General features: G+C 38.7%; 1 protein-coding gene across 1 annotated transcript; it reads right to left on the reverse strand.

Annotated features, from left to right (window-relative positions):
• Positions 1–12,733: 12,733 nt before the first annotated feature.
• On the reverse strand, positions 12,734–20,498 carry LOC126236458 (uncharacterized). Its single transcript, XM_049945780.1, has 7 exons — positions 20,202–20,498; positions 18,936–19,084; positions 18,693–18,836; positions 13,359–13,501; positions 13,105–13,274; positions 12,896–13,021; positions 12,734–12,802 (listed from the first exon to the last, which is right to left on the reverse strand). The coding sequence occupies exons 1-5, from the start codon at positions 20,458–20,460 to the stop codon at positions 13,271–13,273; spliced, it is 699 nt and encodes a 232-aa protein (XP_049801737.1). The 5' UTR covers positions 20,461–20,498; the 3' UTR covers positions 12,734–12,802; positions 12,896–13,021; positions 13,105–13,270.
• Between the last annotated feature and the right edge of the window lie 3,918 nt (positions 20,499–24,416).

Consider the following 24,416-nt stretch of genomic DNA (forward strand, 5'->3'; position numbering starts at 1 on the left):
CAACCATATGAACAGTTTTCAGTATTAAAAAAATAATTATTTCATGTGGATATATGCGCCGTGCAGACAAAATTGTAAGCAGCAGATATACAGACTTGCGTATCATTCTATGGACATCACCAAGTGACAACACACTGATATTAACAAAGGTTCCACTGCACCCCAGGACACCTTAACTACTGTCCAGCAACAGCCTGGAGTAGGGAGGGAAAGGAGTAGCTATTGGGAGTGAGGTCATGTAATCTAATAATGTAAAGCTCTATTAATTTATTTTCCAATGAAAAAATTTCCTTTGCTGCACCTGTACTAGAATCACAATGCAGTCCTTTAACTTAATTATATATGCGTAAATTTCATTGTTTCTGAATTTGCAAACCTGTAACTTCCCACAGAATCATCATGTACCTCTACAAATTGGTATTTTTCATCTCTTACCAGGATCATTGACTGTAGCAAATCAGAGAGGTTTAAGTTGAAAATGTTTTCCTTTTATGTTGTTTACAAGGATGATCCATTAATGTACGATTGTTTATCATGTTCTCTCAGAATCAAACAAATAACCCTTCCTCTCCCCACCAACCTATTTTATCTATATTAGGTTAGTTCAGCTGAGTGTCAACCTTTACCGGCTGAAGTGGCTGAGCGGTTCTAGGCGCTACAGTCTGGCGCAGGTTCGAATCCTGCCTCGGGCATGGATGTGTGTGATGTCCTTGGGTTAGTTAGGTTTAAGTAGTTCTAAGTTCTAGGGGACTAATGACCTCAGAAGTTAAGTCCCGTAGTGCTCAGAGCCATGTCAACCTTTGCTCTCATGGAAGCTACCACCCACTTAACACTAATCCAAATAAAAATATTTTCCACTATTACAATTTTTTATGCAGAACAAAATCAGAGAGCCATTACATTACTCACTATTACCATATGTATCCACAAGGGCTCTTTCTCACAACAATTGTGTAATTTTATAATGTACCCTAAGTTTTGTTTATGTTGTCAGACGATCCATAATGTAATAGTTCATTTCAATATAAATATATTACCATGAGAATAGCAAGCTGAAGTTTCAGCGTTGACAGATTCTCCATGAAAAGTAACAAGGTAGATTGGACTTTCTTCAGTCAACTACCTATAACTAAACTGAATTATTGGAAAACTATGTGCTTGTGTTTCTTTCTTGTATATATTCCCTCAGAAGATCACTTTTCAGATGATGTTTTGTTTCCTCTCACCTCACACTTCATACCCCTTGTGTACTCGCGTTTTTTGTTCCACTTGTCCTGTCTCAGGCAAAATCATTCACTCTGCAGCTGAGTGTGAGCTGCTTTTCAAACATTAATGGAAGATTGAAGTATCCTTACTGGTGAGTGCACTGCTCTAGATAATCAAGTACCTGCATTCAACTCCTGGCCAGTTCACAATTGTGATCTTCCATTAATGTTTCAAATAAAAATCTAACAATGGGAAGGCAATAATACTATGAAAATGATAGATTGATACTCTTTGTAAAGATATGTTCTGTTGCATATAAGCTTTTGGTCTTCCTTTTAGTTAGGTAGAACACCTCATATACACTACTGCTACCTCCAGCCATACTGCAACAGACACGTGTTGAACAGAAGCATAATCCAGAGCAGGGTGGGGAAGGGACAAGAATCGGCCCTTCTGGCGGGGCATGCAGGAACTATATAGGGCAGGATAGGGCTGACAGGTGCAGCATCAGGAGGCTGTGGGGGAGGGAGAAGATGGGGAACAGAAAGGAGAGAAGCAGAGAAGAAAAAAAAGACCAGTGGATGCAGGATAGGGCTGACAGGTGCAGCATCAGGAGGCTGTGGGGGAGGGAGAAGACGGGGAACAGAAAGGAGAGAAGCAGAGAAGAAAAAAAAAAAGACCAGTGGATGCAATGGCTGACAACAGCATATAGTGTGGGTGAGGGGAAGCGAATTGTGAGGTGACAGGACAGAGGGGGCTGGAAACAGTTTGTAGCGGTTCTGCCTGCTTTATTTCTTTGGTTGTTTGCCCTCGGTGTCGACGTACTGCTTTGCTACACTGGCTGAAAAATGAGTTGTGGATTCTGACACTGACTAGTGTAAATAATGTAGCCAACAGTGGACAGTTGCCTTTCACAGTAGTTTAATTTCACTGTTCACAACCCCCAAATAATACACAGTTATATGACCAGTTAAACATGAAGATGGAAATTATTCTACAAGTTTGCACTATCTCGATGAGACTTTCAAATATTATAAACTGTTTGCTGCATAAGGTCCAATACTTTAATTTTGAAAAGGCTAGATTTCAACTCACCACACAGAGGAGATACTGAGTCACACACAGGCACAACAAAAAGACTGCTATACATGTGTGCGCTTTTGGCCAAAAGGCCTTGTTCATGGCCAGACACAGTGTTTATTTGTGAGAGAGTTGTGCTTGCATGTGTGTGTATTTTCTACATAAGGAGGAGGCCCTTTGGCTGAAAAATCACATATATAGCAGTATTTTTGTTATGCCTGTCTGGGACTCAACAGCTCATCTGTATGGTATCAATCTATCCTTTTCTTAATATAAGTGTTATTCCATCCTCTATTATCCATTGTTTGATTCCAATTTTGAGAGTCCTTTTGAACTATTGTGCATTTTTGATTAGTCAAAAAGAATCCTTGTGATGAAATCATCTTGGATGTTCAGTGTAGAACTACACATTAAGAACTATGTACAGCATGGACATCATGAGATAGCACTAACAATTGTCAACACTAGTTCACAACTCAGGCAGCCACAGGTACTGAGGAGGATATAGGCAGCACATTATAAAACTGTCAGATTTTTGTGATGGGTGAAAGCTGGGACTGTGCATTGTGTACTTTTATCGACAAGCAATGGAGCACCATCTGTAAGGTGTACATCACTATGTAATATTCCTAGGATGGCCATTTCATTAACAAATACTTATCAAGTGATGAGCTTTCAATGGCACCCCTTCATATTTCCAATGGGTAATTTTAATATGTAAAATGGGCAAGGTACTGAATAAGAAACAAATTCTGTAAGGATATACTTTCATTGACTCAGTAAAATTCGTATAACTATTACTGACATCAGAGTAAAACAAATGTGGGAACAAGTTCAGTGACCTACTGTCAGATATCTGTAGTTCAAAACAGGCAATCAACTGGCTTTCAGTGCTTACTAAATGAAATATTAAACTCTGAACACTTCAAGAAAACAAAAACATTTTCCCCACTGCATCCAAAATTTAAATATTTCTCAAAAGCTCTGAAACAAATAAGACAATTCAGTATGATTACTGTTTCAGGGAGCCAAGTACTTAAGTTGCTGAAACACAGATAATAGTGTGGTTGAAACAGATTACAACACTCATGGCTAAAATTATCTACAACTGAAAAACAGTATTTGCTTAGCTTAGTAAAGGTCACACAAAACAACAAAGCATCAGGTTAATACAAAAATAAAAGAAAGAATGTATTATGTACATTAAATTATGCCCTGTGTTGGGTGGCAAAATGTAATAAATTAGGATAGGAATATGACATCACATGGGCATTATGTAAAACAAATCAAAATACTGAGCACCAAAAATATAGTACATTGTGAATAGGATCTGCAAACACCATTGATTAAAACACGAGACTTGAGTTATCACATTAACATTCATTCATTTCCACTGAAATACATATGCTACAAGCTCTAAGCTCTCACAGGGATCAGATACATAGTTTTAGTTCCATATATTACTGAGAAGAACCTCACAGATGTAGACTACTGCAGAGAACAAATGATGATTTCTTTTGGACTGTCACAACAGCCTTAATAAATCTAAAGGAGAACATTATTCCACATGTTGTATTTCAAATTACATTGAGGAATAGTGCAACTCCTGCAAATGTACTCCAGTTTAACTGTGTCATCTTGTCAGTGCAAAGAAAATAACACACAACCGCAATGTTAAGAATTTAGTAATGCTAAGCTACTTCCAGGGTGGATACTCAAACTTGAAAGAAAAAAATAAAAAAAATCCTGAGAATTCCAAGTGTGAGAAGAATGAATGCATCAACACACTGCTGACAAAGTAATAGTAAGAGAAGAAGGTAGGGGTGGGCGGCACGGGCAGATACAATAATGACTTTTCCTTTCTCTCAGCTGTACTATATACCAGGGTTAAACAGTAGTTTAATTAATTTTTAAATGTCACTAATTTATATGGAAAAATATTCATATAAGTAACACAATTTCAAATATTATGTATTTCAAAATTTGTTTTTTATTAAACTCAATAACATTAAATTTCAATGCTACATTAAAATGCAGAATTCCTTGGGATTTTATAATATTCTTGAAATTTCCTGAGTTTTTCCAGGTAAAATGTTCTACATCTACATAAGTACTTCGCAAGCCACCATATGGTCCATGGCGGAGGGTACCCTGCACCATTACTTGTCACTTCCTTTCCTGTTCTGCTCAGAAATAGAGCGACTGCTACCTTCTACTTCTTAGCAGTTTGTGTAATTAAAACATTTAAAATGAGTGCTTTTAAGAGTGAAATTTGTGGAAACAAATAGGCAGCATAATTCCAGAGCACACCCACGGCTGTTGAACGTAATATATTTAACACTGACGAAAGTGCATAGAAATCATTGTCTCATATCACCCAGTACTAGTTTTGGAGTAAGTTCCAAATCATAGCCGTTTGGACCATCAGTCCCATCAACACAAATATAATCATTTCCATATTTTGCCTCTAATTCACCTTGTGCAATGTTCATTATTACTAACATGAAATCCTTGCTTCTCAATTCTGGGTGCTGATCATTGATTGTTTCTTGAGGTTTATAAAATAATACACATGGAGTATCACTTTGCTTAACTTCTTGTACCCAAGCTTGGATGCTGATGGAATCATTTTGATGTCCAACTGACTTTGAAGCCAAATTAAAAGAAGCTGCAATGTTTCGCAAGTCCTGCAATGTTGTGAGATGTACTCTCTCTGAATTTGAATCCTGCACTGTTGATTAAATTTTGTTAAGAACGGTGGGAATCAGGATTCCTGCAGCAATGTCTGCAGCTATGCTCTTGTGGTGCCAGATTCAAATGACTTAAGGATAGATCGTGTCCAACACGAGTGCTAACAGAATTATCAAGGCATTTTTCTTTCTTATAGAGGATTTTCATCTCTGCAGGGAAAGCTTCGTTTCACCCGAACGAGCTAAGGAAGTGACGTCAAAATGACGTAGCCCAGCGTTCGCGAAGTATGTCGATACGTCGATCGCCGAGTACAAATCGAGTTGACGTGAAAGTTTAGGCCAGCCACGGCTGTTCGGGTGCACCGGTGCAGTCCCAAATGGAGTGTCCGAGGAGGGGGACTGTGTGTTAACCACGCAATCGTTCGGGTGCAGTCTCAAATGGAGTGTCCGAGGAGGGGGACTGTGTGTTAACCACGCAATAAAACTATGTAGTTAACATGTGGATAAGAGTGTTTTCTCTTGTATTCTAATAAACTATACTGTGTCTGTTCGTTCATCCGTGGCAAAATATGCGTACGACATCTTCCAGTTATATTTGCCAAATTTTACGTGCTTTCCCTAGTTGGTTAATGATGTGCCATAGTAACAGAGTACTCCAGAAAATTGCATATAGAATCGAAAAACGCGTTAATTGGTTTGTTGCAACATATTCACCAAAGTCTGATTAAAAACCGAAAGTTGTCACAGACTCAAAGAGTTCTTTCTCTATATTTGCTGCTGAATATATGAAATGACTCGTGTCAGCACATCATTTAGAACATTCATTCCCACGCCGTATCCGCAATTTCAGAATTGAACGTGGATGTTCAGACGACTATTTTAAAAAAAAAGGACTAATTAAAAAGAAATGTAAATAAATTATGAAAAAATTACCGGTACTCTCATGTGAATGCTATTTTTCTGAAAATGTATGTATTATTCTACTGTTTTCATTAAGAGCAGTGTACTGTCTCCAGCTACACTCAATCATGGCTCCATACATACAGAACTGTACCAATAGTGTGCAATAATGTGTTAATAAAAAGTGAAAATAATATATGGCTACTTAAGTGGTAGTAGGAGATTAAACATAATTCACAAACTAAATATTGAGGTAACTGTGTGATTTGCTTGGCATAATATTTGCAGCTTCTGAACCTTTTTTACCCTGAGGGGCAGGGTGGATTTTGTAATCAGCAACAATTTGTATTGTTTAAAAAAATTACATCACTGAATTTCTTTTTGTGTACTGTATCATTTATAAATTGCTCATCTCTATTTGGAATGTATCCTCGTATGCTAATACTGAATGGAAAGTAGTTAGCTTATTTGGAAAATAGCTTGGTAGCCCATACAAGTATGTTTCATTTGTTTGCATCCAGTTACTGATATTGGAGACACTTTTAATAGAGTGACAACATTGTTTTAGTATTGTTTTTTCTGTGCACCCCCACAGAATTTAGTACATGTTGTTCATTGCCATTCCCTCAGTCTTAGAAGGGTTATTTGCAATCGTTTTAGCCACACTTGTGACGGAGTATTTTGTGCTAGGACACTGAGGACCTTTATTCTTCGATGGCATAAAACCATAGTCAACTTCGTGGCATGAAAGCAAAAGTCGCAGAGCTTGGTCTCCTCTACAAATGTAGTAGAATATCAAATGTTCAATTCAGTCTGGTGTCAATCATTGTTTTATTTATTGTGATTAAAATTATGTTTGATAACTGTTAGCATGAGACACTGGCAAGCACTGTACCGAGATTAAGGGTAACAGTAAACAGTGGGTGCACAGAATACTCTTTATTTTAAGCCTTTGACCATATTTGCATGTTCATGGAGATGAGGGAACCAAAAGCCCATATGGACAAAGCTCCTAGCTACACTTTTACAGAATGGCATGGAGGAAGGGATGCAGATCAAGACAGCAATGGCCAGGGTAGGGGAGGACAGACTTTCTCATGGGGCTGGGCTTCTCTGCTGTGTTTCCAAAGGAGTTTTCATTATTTTTCAGGCATCAGTTTCCTTTTGAAGTACTAACCATTGCTACAATTTGAAGCAAATAATTTTGTCATCTTAGATACTGAAATAGTAATATTAAGCTCCTTTTTTGCATTAACGATTGTTTTCCTTAATCCATCATTTATGAAGATTGGCAATTTTTTGGTGATTGTGGAAATACCTCTTGAAATTGTGATGAAAACTCATCTATGCATGTTTAATATTAAACTGTCAGTACTCTATATACAGGAGACTGTCATAAGCTGGAGTTTATGGTTACAGATTTTTCACTGTACCTCTCTAACTGGTTCTAAACTGAAAAAACACTGAACAACTAAGGTCTTTCTTAGCACTTTCAGTTAAATAACATACATTAAAAACTCCCCACAACATTATTTCTCTTTTAGTACTAGGTGTAGCAGGTATGTTTCTTAACCATACATGTACTGTACAGATATATGTGTGATTCATAAACTGGCAGCTCTTACCAGCATACCATCGAGTTTCATCTGTGTACAGGCCTAAAATTGCTAGAGTTCCATCATTTGTTAATTTTTTTTTTACATCTATACATGTTTGCACACAATAATTGCACATCCAGGCTACAATAATGGGCTACATGATTGTGTCCATGTAGCATCCCATGGTGTATTATGAGAAACACAGCAAATGACTGTTGTCTGCACAATCCATTGTGTTGCTGAAGCACCCAATGAATAGGTTTGTGTTGTGCTTTTCGGCAAGGGGATGGCCCAGCTCTATTACTGGACACATTTTTAAATGAGATTTTCCATTATATCTTCAATAAGAAATACTTTTTTATTTCTTGAACACACTGTCTGCCATGTGGCTGCAGGCAGCCACAGTAGAACTAGATGCCTGACACTACGTAGCCACTTGAGGCCACAGCAGAGCCTAGCACCTAGCACTGTGTGCCAGTCTGTGTGTTCAACTTCAGTGTTTTAACCAGTTGCAATTGTGTTACATTGTTTAAAAAATGGAATATATCTTCAGTTTGTGAAATTTTGTACAGTAATTACCTAGTCAGTACAGAGAGATAAGTGATAAAGTTTAACTCGGGTTGAATGGGAGCATGTTCCATTACAGTCAGGTACACAAACCACTTGTTCCATTGCACATTGTGTGTAGTGGAGGCTTATTAAATCTATGGAGTGCTTTCTGCTTATAGTAGTGCTAGAGCAACATTTATATCATCTCTCAGACCAATAACCCACCATAGTACTTCCTGATGGTGAAATGCAACATTTACAGTGAGAATTCTGTTAACACCGTCTTGTGTTAAAGGATTTCCATTTTGGTTCTTTCAGGTAATGAGATACGAAGCCAAGCAGGCCCACTTATATAGATTTTTGTTTACTTTATGTTTTGGCTTCAATAGTGAAGGAAAATATTATTTAAAATAATATGAAGTACCGCAATCAAAACGTTCCAGACTTTTTTATAACCCTTACCACATTGGTGCCAATGTTACACAGGAAAACATTAGTGGCCAATGATGAAACTGAAGTGCTTGTGGTATCTACAATTTGAAATGTAATATATCTCATAACATACAAGACAGATCACGATTTGTTGTAAAAAATGGCAAATTGGATATAAAAGATCGTGAACTACAAAAGTAAAATAGATGAATTTTAGAACCATTATTTCTTAAGTTGTAACAGTGATACTCAGGACAGTTTATTTACAACTTGAAACATACCTATCATAGATTTACAACAAAATCACAACCATGAATTATTTGATAGAATGGTAGCAAGTTTTGCCGGGCTAACAACATTTCTAATAACATTCAGAATTAGTAGCCTTAAGTTATTGTCCCCAAAAAACACCATACTGAATTACTGTCTACCTGGTGAGCAAGAGTCTCCAGAAATACAAAAGGAAAGGGCAGGAGGAAAATACCAGGTGTAGAAATTTCCCTGTAGTAGGCACTGTATATGCCATTTTTAAAGTTCTAATCCTCTTGTGAAGTAAATAAACCTAAAAACTGTAAGTTTGTTAGTTTGGTTACATTTTTCAGGCACCATAATCAAACTACTTTACTTTCATATCTGTGGATTCTAGTGGGTAATTGCAAATGATTAAGAAAACTTCATAATTATTGATACCACATTGTTTTATTATCTGTAATAGGAAATACATGGAGTTTAGCTTTCACTCAAAAAGGATAATTACACAATGACATTTCTTCATATGTCCAATTCACATACATAGTCCATGTGTGCTTACATAAATGCAAAACATAAAATACGTTGACATGTACAATAGTATAAACATTTTAAAAACACTAACAACTAGTCATTTTGAACAACAGATTGTGTGTAAGCTTAAAGGAACAATGCACACATAAGAGTATGCACTGAAAAATACACTCCTGGAAATGGAAAAAAGAACACATTGACACCGGTGTGTCAGACCCACCATACTTGCTCCGGACACTGCGAGAGGGCTGTACAAGCAATGATCACACGCACAGCACAGCGGACACACCAGGAACCGTGGTGTTGGCCGTCGAATGGCGCTAGCTGCCCAGCATTTGTGCACCGCCACCATCAGTGTCAGCCAGTTTGCCGTGGCATACGGAGCTCCATCGCAGTCTTTAACACTGGTAGCATGCCGCGACAGCGTGGACGTGAACCGTATGTGCAGTTGACGGACTTTGAGCGAGGGCGTATAGTGGGCATGCGGGAGGCCGGGTGGGCGTACCGCCGAATTGCTCAACACGTGGGGCGTGAGGTCTACACAGTACATCGATGTTGTCGCCAGTGGTCGGCGGAAGGTGCACGTGCCCGTCGACCTGGGACCGGACCGCAGCGACGCACGGATGCACGCCAAGACCGTAGGATCCTACGCAGTGCTGTAGGGGACCGCACCACCACTTCCCAGCAAATTAGGGACACTGTTGCTCCTGGGGTATCGGCGAGGACCATTCGCAACCGTCTCCATGAAGCTGGGCTACGGTCCCGCACACCGTTAGGCCGTCTTCCGCTCACGCCCCAACATCGTGCAGCCCGCCTCCAGTGGTGTCGCGACAGGCGTGAATGGAGGGACGAATGGAGACGTGTCGTCTTCAGCGATGAGAGTCGCTTCTGCCTTGGTGCCAATGATGGTCGTATGCGTGTTTGGCGCCGTGCAGGTGAGCGCCACAATCAGGACTGCATACGACCGAGGCACACAGGGCCAACACCCGGCATCATGGTGTGGGGAGCGATCTCCTACACTGGCCGTACACCACTGGTGATCGTCGAGGGGACACTGAATAGTGCACGGTACATCCAAACCGTCATCGAACCCATCGTTCTACCATTCCTAGACCGGCAAGGGAACTTGCTGTTCCAACAGGACAATGCACGTCCGCATGTATCCCGTGCTACCCAACGTGCTCTAGAAGGTGTAAGTCAACTACCCTGGCCAGCAAGATCTCCGGATCTGTCCCCCATTGAGCATGTTTGGGACTGGATGAAGCGTCGTCTCACGCGGTCTGCACGTCCAGCACGAACGCTGGTCCAACTGAGGCGCCAGGTGGAAATGGCATGGCAAGCCGTTCCACAGGACTACATCCAGCATCTCTACGATCGTCTCCATGGGAGAATAGCAGCCTGCATTGCTGCGAAAGGTGGATATACACTGTACTAGTGCCGACATTGTGCATGCTCTGTTTCCTGTGTCTATGTGCCTGTGGTTCTGTCAGTGTGATCATGTGATGTATCTGACCCCAGGAATGTGTCAATAAAGTTTCCCCTTCCTGGGACAATGAATTCACGGTGTTCTTATTTCAATTTCCAGGAGTGTATGATTTGAAAATTGCTATTCCCTCTAATGTCACGTTTAGCTCATATGATTCATTGCCAAAGGAAATGATAATTACATAATTGAATTTTTTCATTCCAACATGTGTATTCTGATATCACAACAAATTGTGAGCAATGTACGTAAGTTTTTTGAGTTGATACTGTTTTATAAATGAAAAACCTTTTCTCAAATATTGTTTTACCACACAGATTAAACAACTTACATCCATGTGCTCAGAGCTTATTTGTTGTAAGGAAATCAGTGAGTGACCAGGATGCAATACAGAAACACACTTGCTGCAAATAAAACTTAACTAAAGTTTGTTCGTTAACACATTCGGGGTTTGTGCACTTTAGTGTTGCTGGAACAGACCAAATCGGATGAACATAATGTTTCACCCAACAGATAGTACAATTTATAGCCATATGTATCGGGCTCTGTTTGATTTGAAGAAAACTGTTATTGACCAAGATGCATTAAGGAATCAAATTAATGGGTGGGAAACGGAATCGAAGGCTGAGAGATTTTTTTCAGACCGTTTACAGATGACAATGGAAAAGTGCAGCCATTGCTTTTTTGTTACCAGCACAAGTAGCAAAGGGAACTTTTGAAAAGGTATGGTAGGGTTTAGGGTATGTTTGCTTGATGCAACATACAAGACAACAAAGTATGACATTCCATTACTTTTCTTGGTAGTGAGAGCTAATGTATGCTATTTAGTAGGTGGGATATTCTTCATTCAAGTAGAAAACACTGCATTAATTAAAGAGGCTCTAGAAATTTTCAAGGCACGGAACCCAGATTGGAATCCAGTTTCATGGGTTACAGATTTCTCTGAGCCTGAGATATGGGCAATTAAAGGAACATTTCCAATGTCAAGGGTTTAATCTTTGTTTATTTCATCGAAAGCAAGCCAGGCAATGGTGGCTTAGCAAAAAGAACAATTTAGACATACCGAGTGATAGTGGGCAAATCATGAAGCTGTGGGAAGGAATTGTAGAGTCACCATCTGAAGAACAATTCTTAACTGCAAAACAAAACCTTCAATCTCATGAATTATTAACTAGAAATTCTGGTGCACTTGATTATTTTAATAAGCAATGGCTTTCAGTGTCTGAAAGGTGGGTGAAGGCCTATGAGGACAAGGAGAATTTCTTCGCCAATGTAACTACTACTAATAGTGTTGAATCACTAAATAAAAGAGTGAAGCATTTTTTCTTAGACATTCAGCAGATAAAACATTGACAGGTGTTGTTGAAGTTTTAATAAATGATTTCCTCCCTAGCCTGTTTAAAAAATATTGTCTGAAGAATTCAGCTGTGAAATCTTACAGCAGAGAGATTCCTCACTTCTTGCATAACAAGTCACACGAATTTGTGAATCACGTAATGAAAAGATATTCTTCAGCGCAAACTGGACTTACCGAAAGCTCAGTGAAATAAATGGGCGAGGGATTATTTTGTGTAGAATGTGCTGAGGCCAAGGATTGTTACTATGTGGTGAATTCTGCAAAGCCTAATTGCACATGTGAATACTTCCATGAAAACATTTCTGCGCAATTTTCATTTATTACCCTGGCTGGGACTTTCATAAGTTGAATGACAGTTACAAGAACAGCCCTTTCATTTGTCTCGATGGGACCTTTGGGTTTGGCTCAAGCAGCAGTTGGTCTGAATCTGCCAGTCCTGTATTACAAAGTTCAGAGGATACCAGCAGTGAGGAGGCAGTAAACCAAGGCAGTGCCAATCCCAGAAGCTCAACTTCATCAGAGGAACAAGATGAAAGGCAGTTAGGTAGGCTGGTTATAAACCTGACCTACAGCACTATAAACATTAACAGACTTTGAGAATGTGTGCTCTAGCTACATCTTATCCTGAGGATGATGTAATAGCATCATGACTAAAAAAAAAAAAAAAAAATCAGAAATATGCCTTTGTGTCTTACTTGAACACCAAGGCCACTTCTGCAGCAACCTGTAACAATACAAAATTGTCAAATCATGTACAGTGAAGTGGTAAAATAACATGCTCCTAGAAATATAATTCAGAATCAGATACTATACTCACTTTTGTCTCCATGTGGTAATTTGTTCACTGTACAGAAAACCTGGAAAATTCAGCCATTTGTCTGAAACTGTAGCTGAGCACTCATTTGTGTTCATTATATTTTCCCTTGGACTGATACGGTCTTGACTAAGTGCAGAAAGCAAAATTAATTGAAAAAAAATTGCCTTGTAATAAGAATTCATGTAAATAAATGTTATCACATTACGCACCTTGATGATACACAACCAGGTAATGTGCCACAGCAAACTTATTTGTAACGGTAGGGACTACCACACCTGGGTATGCATTGTGTGTCTATTACACTTTCCATGAGAGAAGGAGGTTCAGAGGAATGATCACAACATTGCCTCTCGCTGCTGGGAGAAGACAGCTGTGTCACCTGAATGGGAATACAATGATTAACTTTAAAATAACTTGGCCTGCAAGTGATTTTAATAAAAAATCAATGCAGATACTGACATACCTTGATGTTGCCAAGGTGATCTGCAACTGCAACTCTTTTGTAAATTTTGCTTGTGGCTTGTCCATTGCTCCCATGCAATACAAAAGAACCAAATAAGCTGATCTGAATGCTGATTTTAAATGTGGCACAAGAACACAGAGTACCTGTGAACCGTGAAATAATGTAGTAAGCAAAAAAAGGGTAAACAATACATATTTAACATATTTAATGATGAAGCATATGTAACACGTTTAACTGCAAAACGGGATAACTCCCACACCACCCACAGCTTTAAAATAAAAGATAGATTGCAATTCTTACCTATCACTACTGCAATCTATATATGACTGACAAGGTGTTGAGAAAAATTTCCTTTGCATATAATCTGTATGTACACTGAGTAACTGTGGTAAATAGTACAGATTCATTCTACTTGATGCAGAGTACACATAACATGTCTAAGAACGGTAATATTATAACAACGCAAAGCCCAGGATGGAATAACAATTTTACACTTATCCATCTTGGCTTTCAGCCAAAGCTCCTTCATCTGAAATACAAATTAGACACACATTCTGGCCACAGTAGAGAGAGATTGGTCATGGGTGTGTATTTTTCTATTTCAGATGAAGGCCTTTGGGCTGAAAGCTAAGAGTTATCAATCTTTTCATTGTACCAATTTGTGAGAACATTTTGTATCCTTTTTGTAATGTTAATATTCTACTTCATTAAGTCTGCCACAATTGGGAAGTCCTCAATTAAAGCTGATCTTCAACAGACAATTTCTACTTTTTGGATAGTGAATGTCAAACATACTGTGTGAATCTGGAATTAGCAGCAACATGTCAGTTCGCCTTTAGCAAAGTGTCGAACACTGCCTGCCATGACATACAAATTTCATTGTAGTAAATTACAATTTACAGGATACGTTTATCAGCAGTGACTAAGGGCTTAACCCATTGTCTTTAATTATCAACCATCAAAGATCCTCTTGCAACACTGTCTAAATTGTTTACTCTATCTGCAAGGTTGCTTTCACCTCATGGTTGGTAGTCTTAACAAGTTGTTTTACAGAAGTAATTGCAGATGTAACACATGTCATTAAAATTTCAGTATGGAAAAAAATCGAACACTTTGTGTGACATGACTTTTACCAAGCACCCCTATACTCTATACAATGAGTTGATAAAATATTAGGAGTTGCACACATAGAATGAGTGGTATCATGCAACACATTAATGTCTCCATTTTTTACGTACCTATCCCTGCACTTCATAGGTCAATGAAAATGTCAGAGCTACTGAGGTAAATCTTTCCAAATAGGTGAGGCTCTATACCATCTCACTGTTAGAAATTAAAGGGGCAGGATAACAAATTAGGAGTAGCTCAAGGAGTGTGTGTTGATCTCTCAAGAAGATTGGCAAGCAGGGGGATAAGTAGCTACTGGAATGATACTACCAATGAAAATATCAATACTTTAGTGATTAATGGATCTACAGACCAGAGCCTCAGACAAATTCATATATGTATACACATATAGGTAGAATAATTGAATAATCTTTGGGAATTGTATATAACAGCCAATTGTGTGTCAGAGTAACTGTACAACAACATTTAGTCCATTCATGCATGTGATGAGGCATTAGCTACTTAAGACAAGAGCTCCTTTCATCTGACCACCACCAGACTGCATACAGCAAATTCCACAACAGTGGAACAATAAAACTTTTAAGCGAAAAGATCTAAAATTGTACCCCATAGTACAGTACAAGAACCATGTAGATTGAGTCATCCCAGGTGCCTCTACCTTTCAGTAATTATAGTAATATGTAGTGAAAGGGGAAAAAAACTGTACGAGAGATAAGGTGGAGGGAATGGGGGCAGAGAGAGAAAGAATTTGCTTACAGGAAGATTTATAAGGCACATATTATTAGAACAGGAAAAGTTTTTGGTAAGGTAGGACAAACTATGAGAGGAGGAAGGGGCAGCTGGCACTTGTGCAGACTAGACAATGGGTGTTATGTGGAAGCAGCCCAAGTTTTGAACCAACTATTGTGAAAAATCTAGAACAGGGCCAGTGGCGTACTTACAACTTTCGCGCAGGAATGTTTTCAGCACTTCTTGTGAAGTATAATGGAACAAAAGAGGGTGTGTCAGCTGTGTTATACAGCCAATGAGATAGCCGTAGGCAGACTACATGTTTCAATGTAATACATTTGAAAGAAAGGATGAAACATTGTTGTAAACAATAATCATATATTTAACTGCTCCCTGTTTGAGTCACAGCTATTTAAACTGTGCTAGCATCTGAAAACTGAGTTCAGTGTCACAACCCAAGGTGTATTCGAGAAAGTAGTGAAATATTTTTCTCCTCTTGAGTTGGTATGCAATCAATGTACACAAGAACAATGAGTAAGTGGATCAATGTTTTTTACTTAAATCATGGAAGACTGTAGGTGGAACGGTGCTTTTTAATATAGCACACGTGCAACTATCAATGAATACTGATCCACCTACCTTCTTCCACAATGGAATTAAAAAAAAAAAAAAATTGAAATTGTTACTCAAAGTGGAGGCTTATGCTGCACTTCCAGACGATTCCACCCCTCTTTAAGAGTCATTTCACCATCACATCCTACATTTTCATGTCTCTGCAATTAATCCATGAGATATACACAAGCACATGACATCATCATGCAGAACAATCACTGAAATCAGTAATTTATAGCTTGCGCCCCTTATCACAAAATATTTCTCAAAACTCATGAATACAATGAAAAACAGAAAACATAAAAATGCTTTACAATTTCAGCGCTAGAAGTATATTGTGTCTGTTCTTGTCTCTCATTGAATATGTCAAAGAATCATTCTTCTGGCTACGCAAAACTGTCGCTCACCAACCAATGAGCAGTGGATAAGCACCATTTTGACTATCGCTGGCCCTGACCTAGATTTTAGCACCAATTATATAAAATCAAATTGGCTTCAGCAACTCGTTTATTAAATTTAAATAAATACTACTGGCTGTCTTGCTATGTTCATGCCTAACTGATTCAGGGGGCTGAGCTGTATTTTATTTATGTTTCTCTTTTAGTCCAGGGTGATTGGTATGGGCATCAATGCAAGTAAGTAGTTCTTTCAGATTATAGTTTTAGTACATTAGTTTTAGAAAATGTATGCACAATAAATTTATTTTGACTTACATATTCTTCAAGCTAAATTTGCTTCAGCAGAGAGGTAGGATACTTCAGATTGCAGCTGTTCAAGCAAAGCATGTTATCTTACACCTTCCATCCATTTTCATACAGTGTGATTACGAGACTTGGGCAGTATGTGGTACACCAAGAAGCTGAATTTCCCTCACAAAACATTACCAAAGCAAACACACACACACACACACACACACACACACACACACACACACACACTTTTATGATCCTGATAATGGCAGACCACCGGCTTGTGGGTTTGACGATGTTAAATCGTCCACACATTCTCGAAGCCTCTTCAGCGTTCTAGCAATTGCTTCTCTGTTTTTACAGTTGTAGGTCAGGTTTATGACCTGCCTTGCTAATTCCCGTGCATCTTGCTCCTCTGATGAAGTTGAGCTTCTGGGATTGTCACTGCCTTGGTTTACTGCCTCCTCACTGCTGGTATCCTCTGAACTTTGTAATACAGGGCTGGCAGGTTCAGACCAACTGCTGCTTAAGCCAAACCCAAAGGTCTCATCGAGACAAATGAAAGGGCTGTTCTTGTAACTGTCATTCAACTTATGAAAGTCCCAGCGAGGGTAATAAATGAAAATTGCGCAGAAATGTTTGCATGGATATTTCCACCTTTGGAAGTCTTCACATGTGCAATTAGACTTCGCAAAATTCACCACATAGTAACAATCCTTGGCCTCGGCACTTTCTACACAAAATAATCCCTCACCCATTTCTCTCACTGAGCTTTCGGTAAGTTCAGTTTGCGCTGAAGAATATCTTTTCATTACGTGATTCACAAATTCGTGTGACTTGTTATGCAAGAAGTGAGGAATCTCTCTGCTGTAAGATTTCACAGCTGAATTCTTCAGACAATATTTTTTAAACAGGCTAGGGAGGAAATCATTTATTAAAACTTTAACAACACCTGTCAATGTTTTATCTGCTGAATGTCTAAGAAAAAAATGTTTCACTCTTTTATTTAGTGATTCAACACCATTAGTAGTAGTTATACTGGCGAAGAAATTCTCCTTGTCCTCATAGGCCTTCACCCACCTTTCAGATACTGAAAGCCATTGCTTATTAAAATAATCAAGTGCACCAGAATTTCTAGTTAACAATTCATGAGATTGAAGGTTTTGTTTTGCAGTTAAGAATTGTTCTTCAGATGGTGACTCTACAATTTCTTCCCACAGCTTCAGAATTTGCTCACTATCACCCGGTATGTCTAAATTGTTCTTTTTGCTAAGCCACCATTGCCAGGCTTGCTTTCGATGAAATAAACAAAGAAATGTTCCTTCAATTGCCCGTATCTCAGGCTCAGAGAAATCTGTAACCCATGAAACTGGATTCCAGTCTGGGTTCCATGCCTTGAAAATTTCTAGAGCCTCTTTAATTGAAGCAGTGTTTTCTACTTGAATGAAGAATATCCCAACTACTAAATAGCATACATTAGCTTTCACTACCAAGAAAAATAATAGAATGTCATACTTCGTTGTCTTGTATGTTGCATCAAGCAAACATACCCTACCATACTTTTTCAAAAGTTCCCTTTGCCACTTGTGCTGGTAACAAAAAATCAATGGCTGCACTTTTCCATTGTCATCTGTAAACGGTCTGTAAAAAAATCTCTCAGCCTTCGATTCCTTTTCCCACCCATTAATTTGATTCCTTAATGCATCTTGGTCAATAACAGTTTTCTTCAAATCAAACATAGCCCGGTACATATGGCTATAAATTGTACTATCTGTTGGGTAAAACATTATGTTCATCCGATCTGGTCTGTTTTCCCCAGTGAAATTTTTTTCCACAAATCTCTCCAGTTCTAACTTAATTATCCGAACTGAGTTCGTCCCCTTTGTGACTATATCCCTGATCTCTTTTGAAAGCAAAGGGTGTATGTGTCCAATCGTTTTCACACATTCAATGCCATGATTATGGCGGCTTGCTTGGGAGGCAGCCACATAATATCGCAGATAACTTTTTGGTACCTGTGTCGACTCCAAGTCTCGTTTCAGTTTCTCCGTAACCTTTAATACAATACAAATTTATCAATGAATTACAAATATTTATATACAAGAGCTAGCCAAATGACATACATGTAACTTATCAGGCTAATATATCTACACACATTACTCAGTTGGATACTCACTCTTTTTTTTGAACTGTCTGTTGCCGAGTTTATCGCATAATCGGGGAATATCCTTACACACTTAACATCCAATGTTGCTGGACAGCTTTTCTTTTGTGTGTCCATGAGAACTGTTCTCTTCTTCTTTGGGTTAACATGGTCCACCTTTATGTATAAAATAAACAAAATTTTATAAGTCCCTGTAACTATTCCTTTTTGATGGAAAATATATGTAATTGCTACTTAGATCTTTATTTTACTTACCAGATGATCTGCAACAGGAGTCTCTTTTTTATGATATAACGGGCCAAGAGTACATTCTCTTTTCACTAAGCTTTCCACAAAGAAGACAGGGCCAAAAAACTGTATTGGTATGTTGCCTTTTGTGTGGCTGTAGAAGAAGCCTGTCTCGTCTGGTAAAAACAGAATTTTAATTAAATCTACAATCATGTCACTGCACGTATATGGGGTAGGCCACTGATGTACATGGAAACTTATGTAGCAGGCCTATGTAAAATATGTATGATAGCATCATGAAAAACCAACAGAATTTAGTGCAAAAACCAATTACCTTGTCATGAACTAGTACAATCAAGATCAGTTTATTCATACACGAATGGATATAGTTCACTACTGGATACAGGTAGTTGTCTTTGACCACTGAAGCAAACAGCATGGAAGTGATGTCAGTACTTAGTTGCAGTATTTTCACTCATTAATAGGTAGATAGTTTTGTAAATTAAGCTGCTTTAACTATACAGGAACAATGACCCAAATGATCAATAGATATACAATACAGAGTTTACACTGTAAAAAATCTTGCCAGAGTAGAGCCAGGAAGATTTGCATTTAGTGCGTTGATGCTGCTACAAATACTTAATTAAAAAAAAGTATCAGGACATACACTTGAGTTACATTTTAATCCCTGCATGTCTTACATGTTTCCAAAATCAATTTCTTTCATTTCTTCTTCCCACATGTCTTTTGTTCACGGCATTCTATTAATGTGTGCGCGTTCCTTTCCCCCCCCCCCCCCCCCCCCCCATTTCTGATGTATATGGAGAAAACTAATTGTTTCCTTCACACTACAGTAACAAATTCTATTTTTAGGCTACATTCTACAAACTTTGACAATGGTTGTCCTTTTTGAAATTTCATTCTTAGTTATCCATTCCCATAAGCAAATTTATATTTTTAGCTACATAACCATTAATGTTATTTGTCGATTGTTTCGTGTGTGCTACATGGCTTGCTGTCTTCCCCATCCTACTACGACTGATTTACTCGATTGAACAGTACGTAGTGCGAGAATGAAAAGTGTAATGTGTTCACAGAATGAAAATATGCAAGACATGTTTAGCTCGAGAAATGTACAGATCTGATTTACAAACGACGTTATTTACTACAAATAACTATAATTACATTTATTTTTAACGCAGCCAAAGGATATAAATGGAATACATCTATGTAACAACTATGTAATTATGTTACATCTGAACACAAAAACGAATTAGGAACACTTTCACTTACGTTTAGCAGCACCTGAAGTGGGCTGGCGATAATACGCACTTCTTCTAACTGAGTATGCGTAGCCATGGACGCGCAAGCTGCTCAGAAGATGGACAACATCCTCTTCTGTCTCGCAAAATCCATGAATGTCGCCTTCTCTGTCAATACGTACATCTTTCAGCGATGAACGCATTAACCTCTCGAACACATCTACTTCCCGGTCTTCAACACGGTCAGTAGACATAGTCGAAGAAGTGCCCGAAACAGGAGTTTGCGACATACCGCAGCAGCAGAACTCTACAGCACTGAGCCTGTAAACACACGACTCTCCCGCCACTTTTACGTCAACTCGATTTTCTCCCGCCACTACGTCAGCTCGATTTGTAGTCGCCGATCGATATATCGATATACTTTGCGAACGCTGGGCTACGTCATCTCGACGTCACTTCCTTAGTTCGTTCGGGTGAAACGAAGCTCTCCCATCTCTGCAGGGCACTTTCCATCGATTCTGTTACCACCTGCCATTTTGGGATGTCTCATACCTTCACCTTTGGTAAGAAACTGACCTGAATTATGGCAAACATATTACAGGTTGAGCAATCATTAACAAACTTAATGCCTTGGTGTTTGACGAATCTGTATTGTGTAGTGTGTTCAATTTCGTCTTTCCACTTCAAAAATTCACCTTCACTTGAGAACTCCATACCTTCAGATTTCACACGTATTAGATGAGTGGCTTGGAAATGATCAATCCAACACGTTTTTAACTCAGCTTCAAATGTACACATCATACAACCTCTTCTGTTCCTACTTTATTGTTGGTGCTGTTTTAAACTTCTTTTCCAAACAAAACTCTTGTCGCATATATAGTACTGATAGGAACACGAAGGTTTCCTTATTTGTAACATGATGTCAGATTTCGTTCAACTGCTGTGGGTGCGTTCTAGAAGCAGTACAACACGTGAACTACAAACAACGGGGCAACAAGAAAATTCTCGCTCTTCAACAGGCGATGACCAAAGATGATATCGATGCAGTACACGGTGTGGGTAGCATTCATCTCACGCTAGGTGAGGAGAACCCTACGTCATAGTGACGTAACACTACGTCATCGGACGTAAATAACCTAAATCGACTACATGAATGCGTATATCGATCTTTGCGGTTGTACCGATATAGTCAAAGCTAAATGTAAATTGTAAACACAGTCTAACATGTTAAGCCCGGTCCACACGCAACGATCTGTCTCCGCAGACATCGGTGCAGATGTCTGTACATGCAAAAGATCGCTGCAAATGTGGTGTGTTCACACGACACAAACCCCAATCTACTACTCGCTCGCCATCTGTCGGTGTAGAAAAGAAATATCAGTGGCAAGCGACTACGCTCCCCGTAAACGTCAAACATTTAATTCAGTTATTTTGAAATATAGAAATGGAGGAAGTTCTGTTGTGGTCTGTGTTCGCAACTTGTGTTGCAAAAAACATTCCGACCAACCGCAGGAAACAGAGAAAGCGGGCAAAATGGTGTAGACAGTGGCTGCTAAAGCGAAAGCAGTTTTCTCACGTAAATTTACTGAGAGAGTTGCAGGACGAACCTAACGACTGGCGAAATTATTTGCGGATGGATGTCGAAAATTATAATTATCTCTTAAAGCTTGTAACCCTTCATATTATGAGGAAAAATACTTGTGTGAGAAGGGCAATTTATCCTCATGAACGGCTGGCGGTAACATTGACACTCCAATTTCATCTTCAATTGTACTCCTGCTTGGTCTTGGTGTTTCTTGATCACTAAGAAAGCCAAGCAGATCAAAATACCATAACGTTGGCTGGTATACTTGATCTACTCCTACACCAGATCTAGATTTCTGAACTTTGGATAACTCAATTAGAGCATTGTATGCTGCAATCTTTTTCTCTCGGTCACTATATTCTTTACTTTTAATCTTCCACAAACATGGGTGGTTTCTACAAATTCAATGAATTCACTTACAAACTCTCGAGAACACTGACGAGTATCAGCCAATTTAATGCCCTGTGCGCACAAATACAAACACTAGACTGAGCAAACAGCTGTTTCGCGCCAGATTTGCGGCGATCTCCTGTCCACACGCTCCAACTTGTCTGCGCAGATGTGGTTTGAACCCACAGATTTGAGAGGTTTCGCTCAAACCTCCAACTCCAACTTCCAGGTTTGCACACACCTCAGGTTGGTGCAAATCTTCTGTCCACACGCAACGATCTGTCTGCGCAGATGTGATGTGTGCAGACATTTGCGCAGACAGATCGTAACGTGTGGACGGGCCTTTAGACTGTGATTGTAAATACATGTGTAGTTGTGTACAAACGAAGTGACAGGAGTTATCTGTTACGCTAATCCCAGTTGAATTAATTATTAAGCAGTAATTCCACAATTTGGGATGGTGTTATGTGTTTCAGGAACATAATGAATGTCTGAACGAAGGAACCGTAACGAAAGTAAAAAAAAAAAAACCTTTGAGTCCATTTTTTTTAAAAATCCGATGAATCGTGTATAAATCGTGTGGATAGAAACGTGAAATAATTAATTATTAAGCTGCAACCCAAAGAACGTGGGATGTTACTGTGTGTTTCATGAACATGACGAATATCTGAATGAAGGAATCATAACCATATCGAAAGTCTCTTGTTATTTTTCTAGCCTGAAATGAATGCTACCCCATTAAAAAAAAATTCGATGAATCGTGTCTAAATCCTGTGGATAGAAACATGAAATAATTAATTATTAAGCTGCAATCCAAAGAATATGGGATGTTATTGTGTGTTCCATGAACATTACGAATATCTGAATGCAGGAATTATAACTATAACGAAAGTGTCTAGGCATTTTTTAGTCTGATTACTCGTGCATAAATCATGTGGATAAAAACGTGAAATAGGGAGAAATTAAAGTGTTTCGTATTTTTATTAAAGCCAATGCATTGTACATAATTCATGTGGGCAGAAACGTTAAACTGAGAAACTGAAGTTGGAAGTAATTCCGAATGTTGCTGGAAATATTCAACCATCTAGTTCCATTTAATTTTGCCTTCATCTTGTAAATCAACTAAGAACAGTGCAGATTAAAGACGCACACAACAGTCGAAGTATACAGAATGCACACAACAGTCGATAGGACAACTCGTGAAACTCATGACGATGCGTGCCTACGTCACATTGACGTAGGGCTCTCCTCACCTAGCGTGAAATGAATGCTACCCACACGGTGTGGACAAAGACTTTACACGTACTCTTGGTTAGTTCAAAAATGGTTCAAATGGCTCTGAGCACTATGGGACTAAACTTCTGAGATCATCAGTCCCCTAGAACTTAGAACTACTTAAACCTAACTAAACTAAGGACATCACACACATCCATGCCCGAGGCAGGATTCGAACCTGCAACCGTTGCGGTCGCACGGTTCCAGGCTGTAGCGCCCAGAATGCTCGGCCACTCTTGGTTGGTGTGGAGGGGGGGTAACTGGGCAGGGCTTGTGCAATGTCCGGGGCTGTCGCTAACAGAGATCTCCATACTAAGTATAGAGATCACTGTTCGCTAACGTTTCCTAAAATATAGGAAATCCGATATATCGACATTTAAAAAATCTCGGCATAGGGACACTATGTATCAAGACGATGTATCGACATATCGCAGAAGTAATATCGATTTATTTATTTATTTATTTATTTATTCTTTGCCCATGGACTCCAGCTGAAAATCAAGCTGAGAGTATTGGGTGTGTCATACAATAGCCTATTAACATCAAACTTGATTTCATTATATATAAATGAAACAAATAATTAAACAGAAATAGTCCATAATCATACAAAGGTTTTACATGTTTCACATTATATGTACACACAAATCCAAACAACATACAGAAATGATAATTTTTAAAGGTACATTTCAGTAATGATATATTTCAACACCATCTTAGTATTCACTCAAACTGTATATACATTTCTCTATGAGATATAGTTTCAAATGATTTTTAAAATATTTTAGATCTGTTTCTTTTTTTATGATTTTGGGGAGTTTATTAAAAAACCTTTTGCCTGCTTCTTCTGGGGCAGTCATAGACAGTTTTAGATTTCTGTTTATCATGTAGTAATTTTCATTTCCTCTTGTACCGTGTTTGTGTACATCTTTATTTAGGAGGTGTTTATCACTTGACCTTACCGCCATTATGCTTTGGTATATGTACAGTGAATATACT

The sequence above is a fragment of the Schistocerca nitens genome, chromosome 1 (assembly GCF_023898315.1).
Source record: "Schistocerca nitens isolate TAMUIC-IGC-003100 chromosome 1, iqSchNite1.1, whole genome shotgun sequence".
In the NCBI taxonomy this organism is placed as follows: Eukaryota; Metazoa; Arthropoda; class Insecta; order Orthoptera; family Acrididae; genus Schistocerca; species Schistocerca nitens.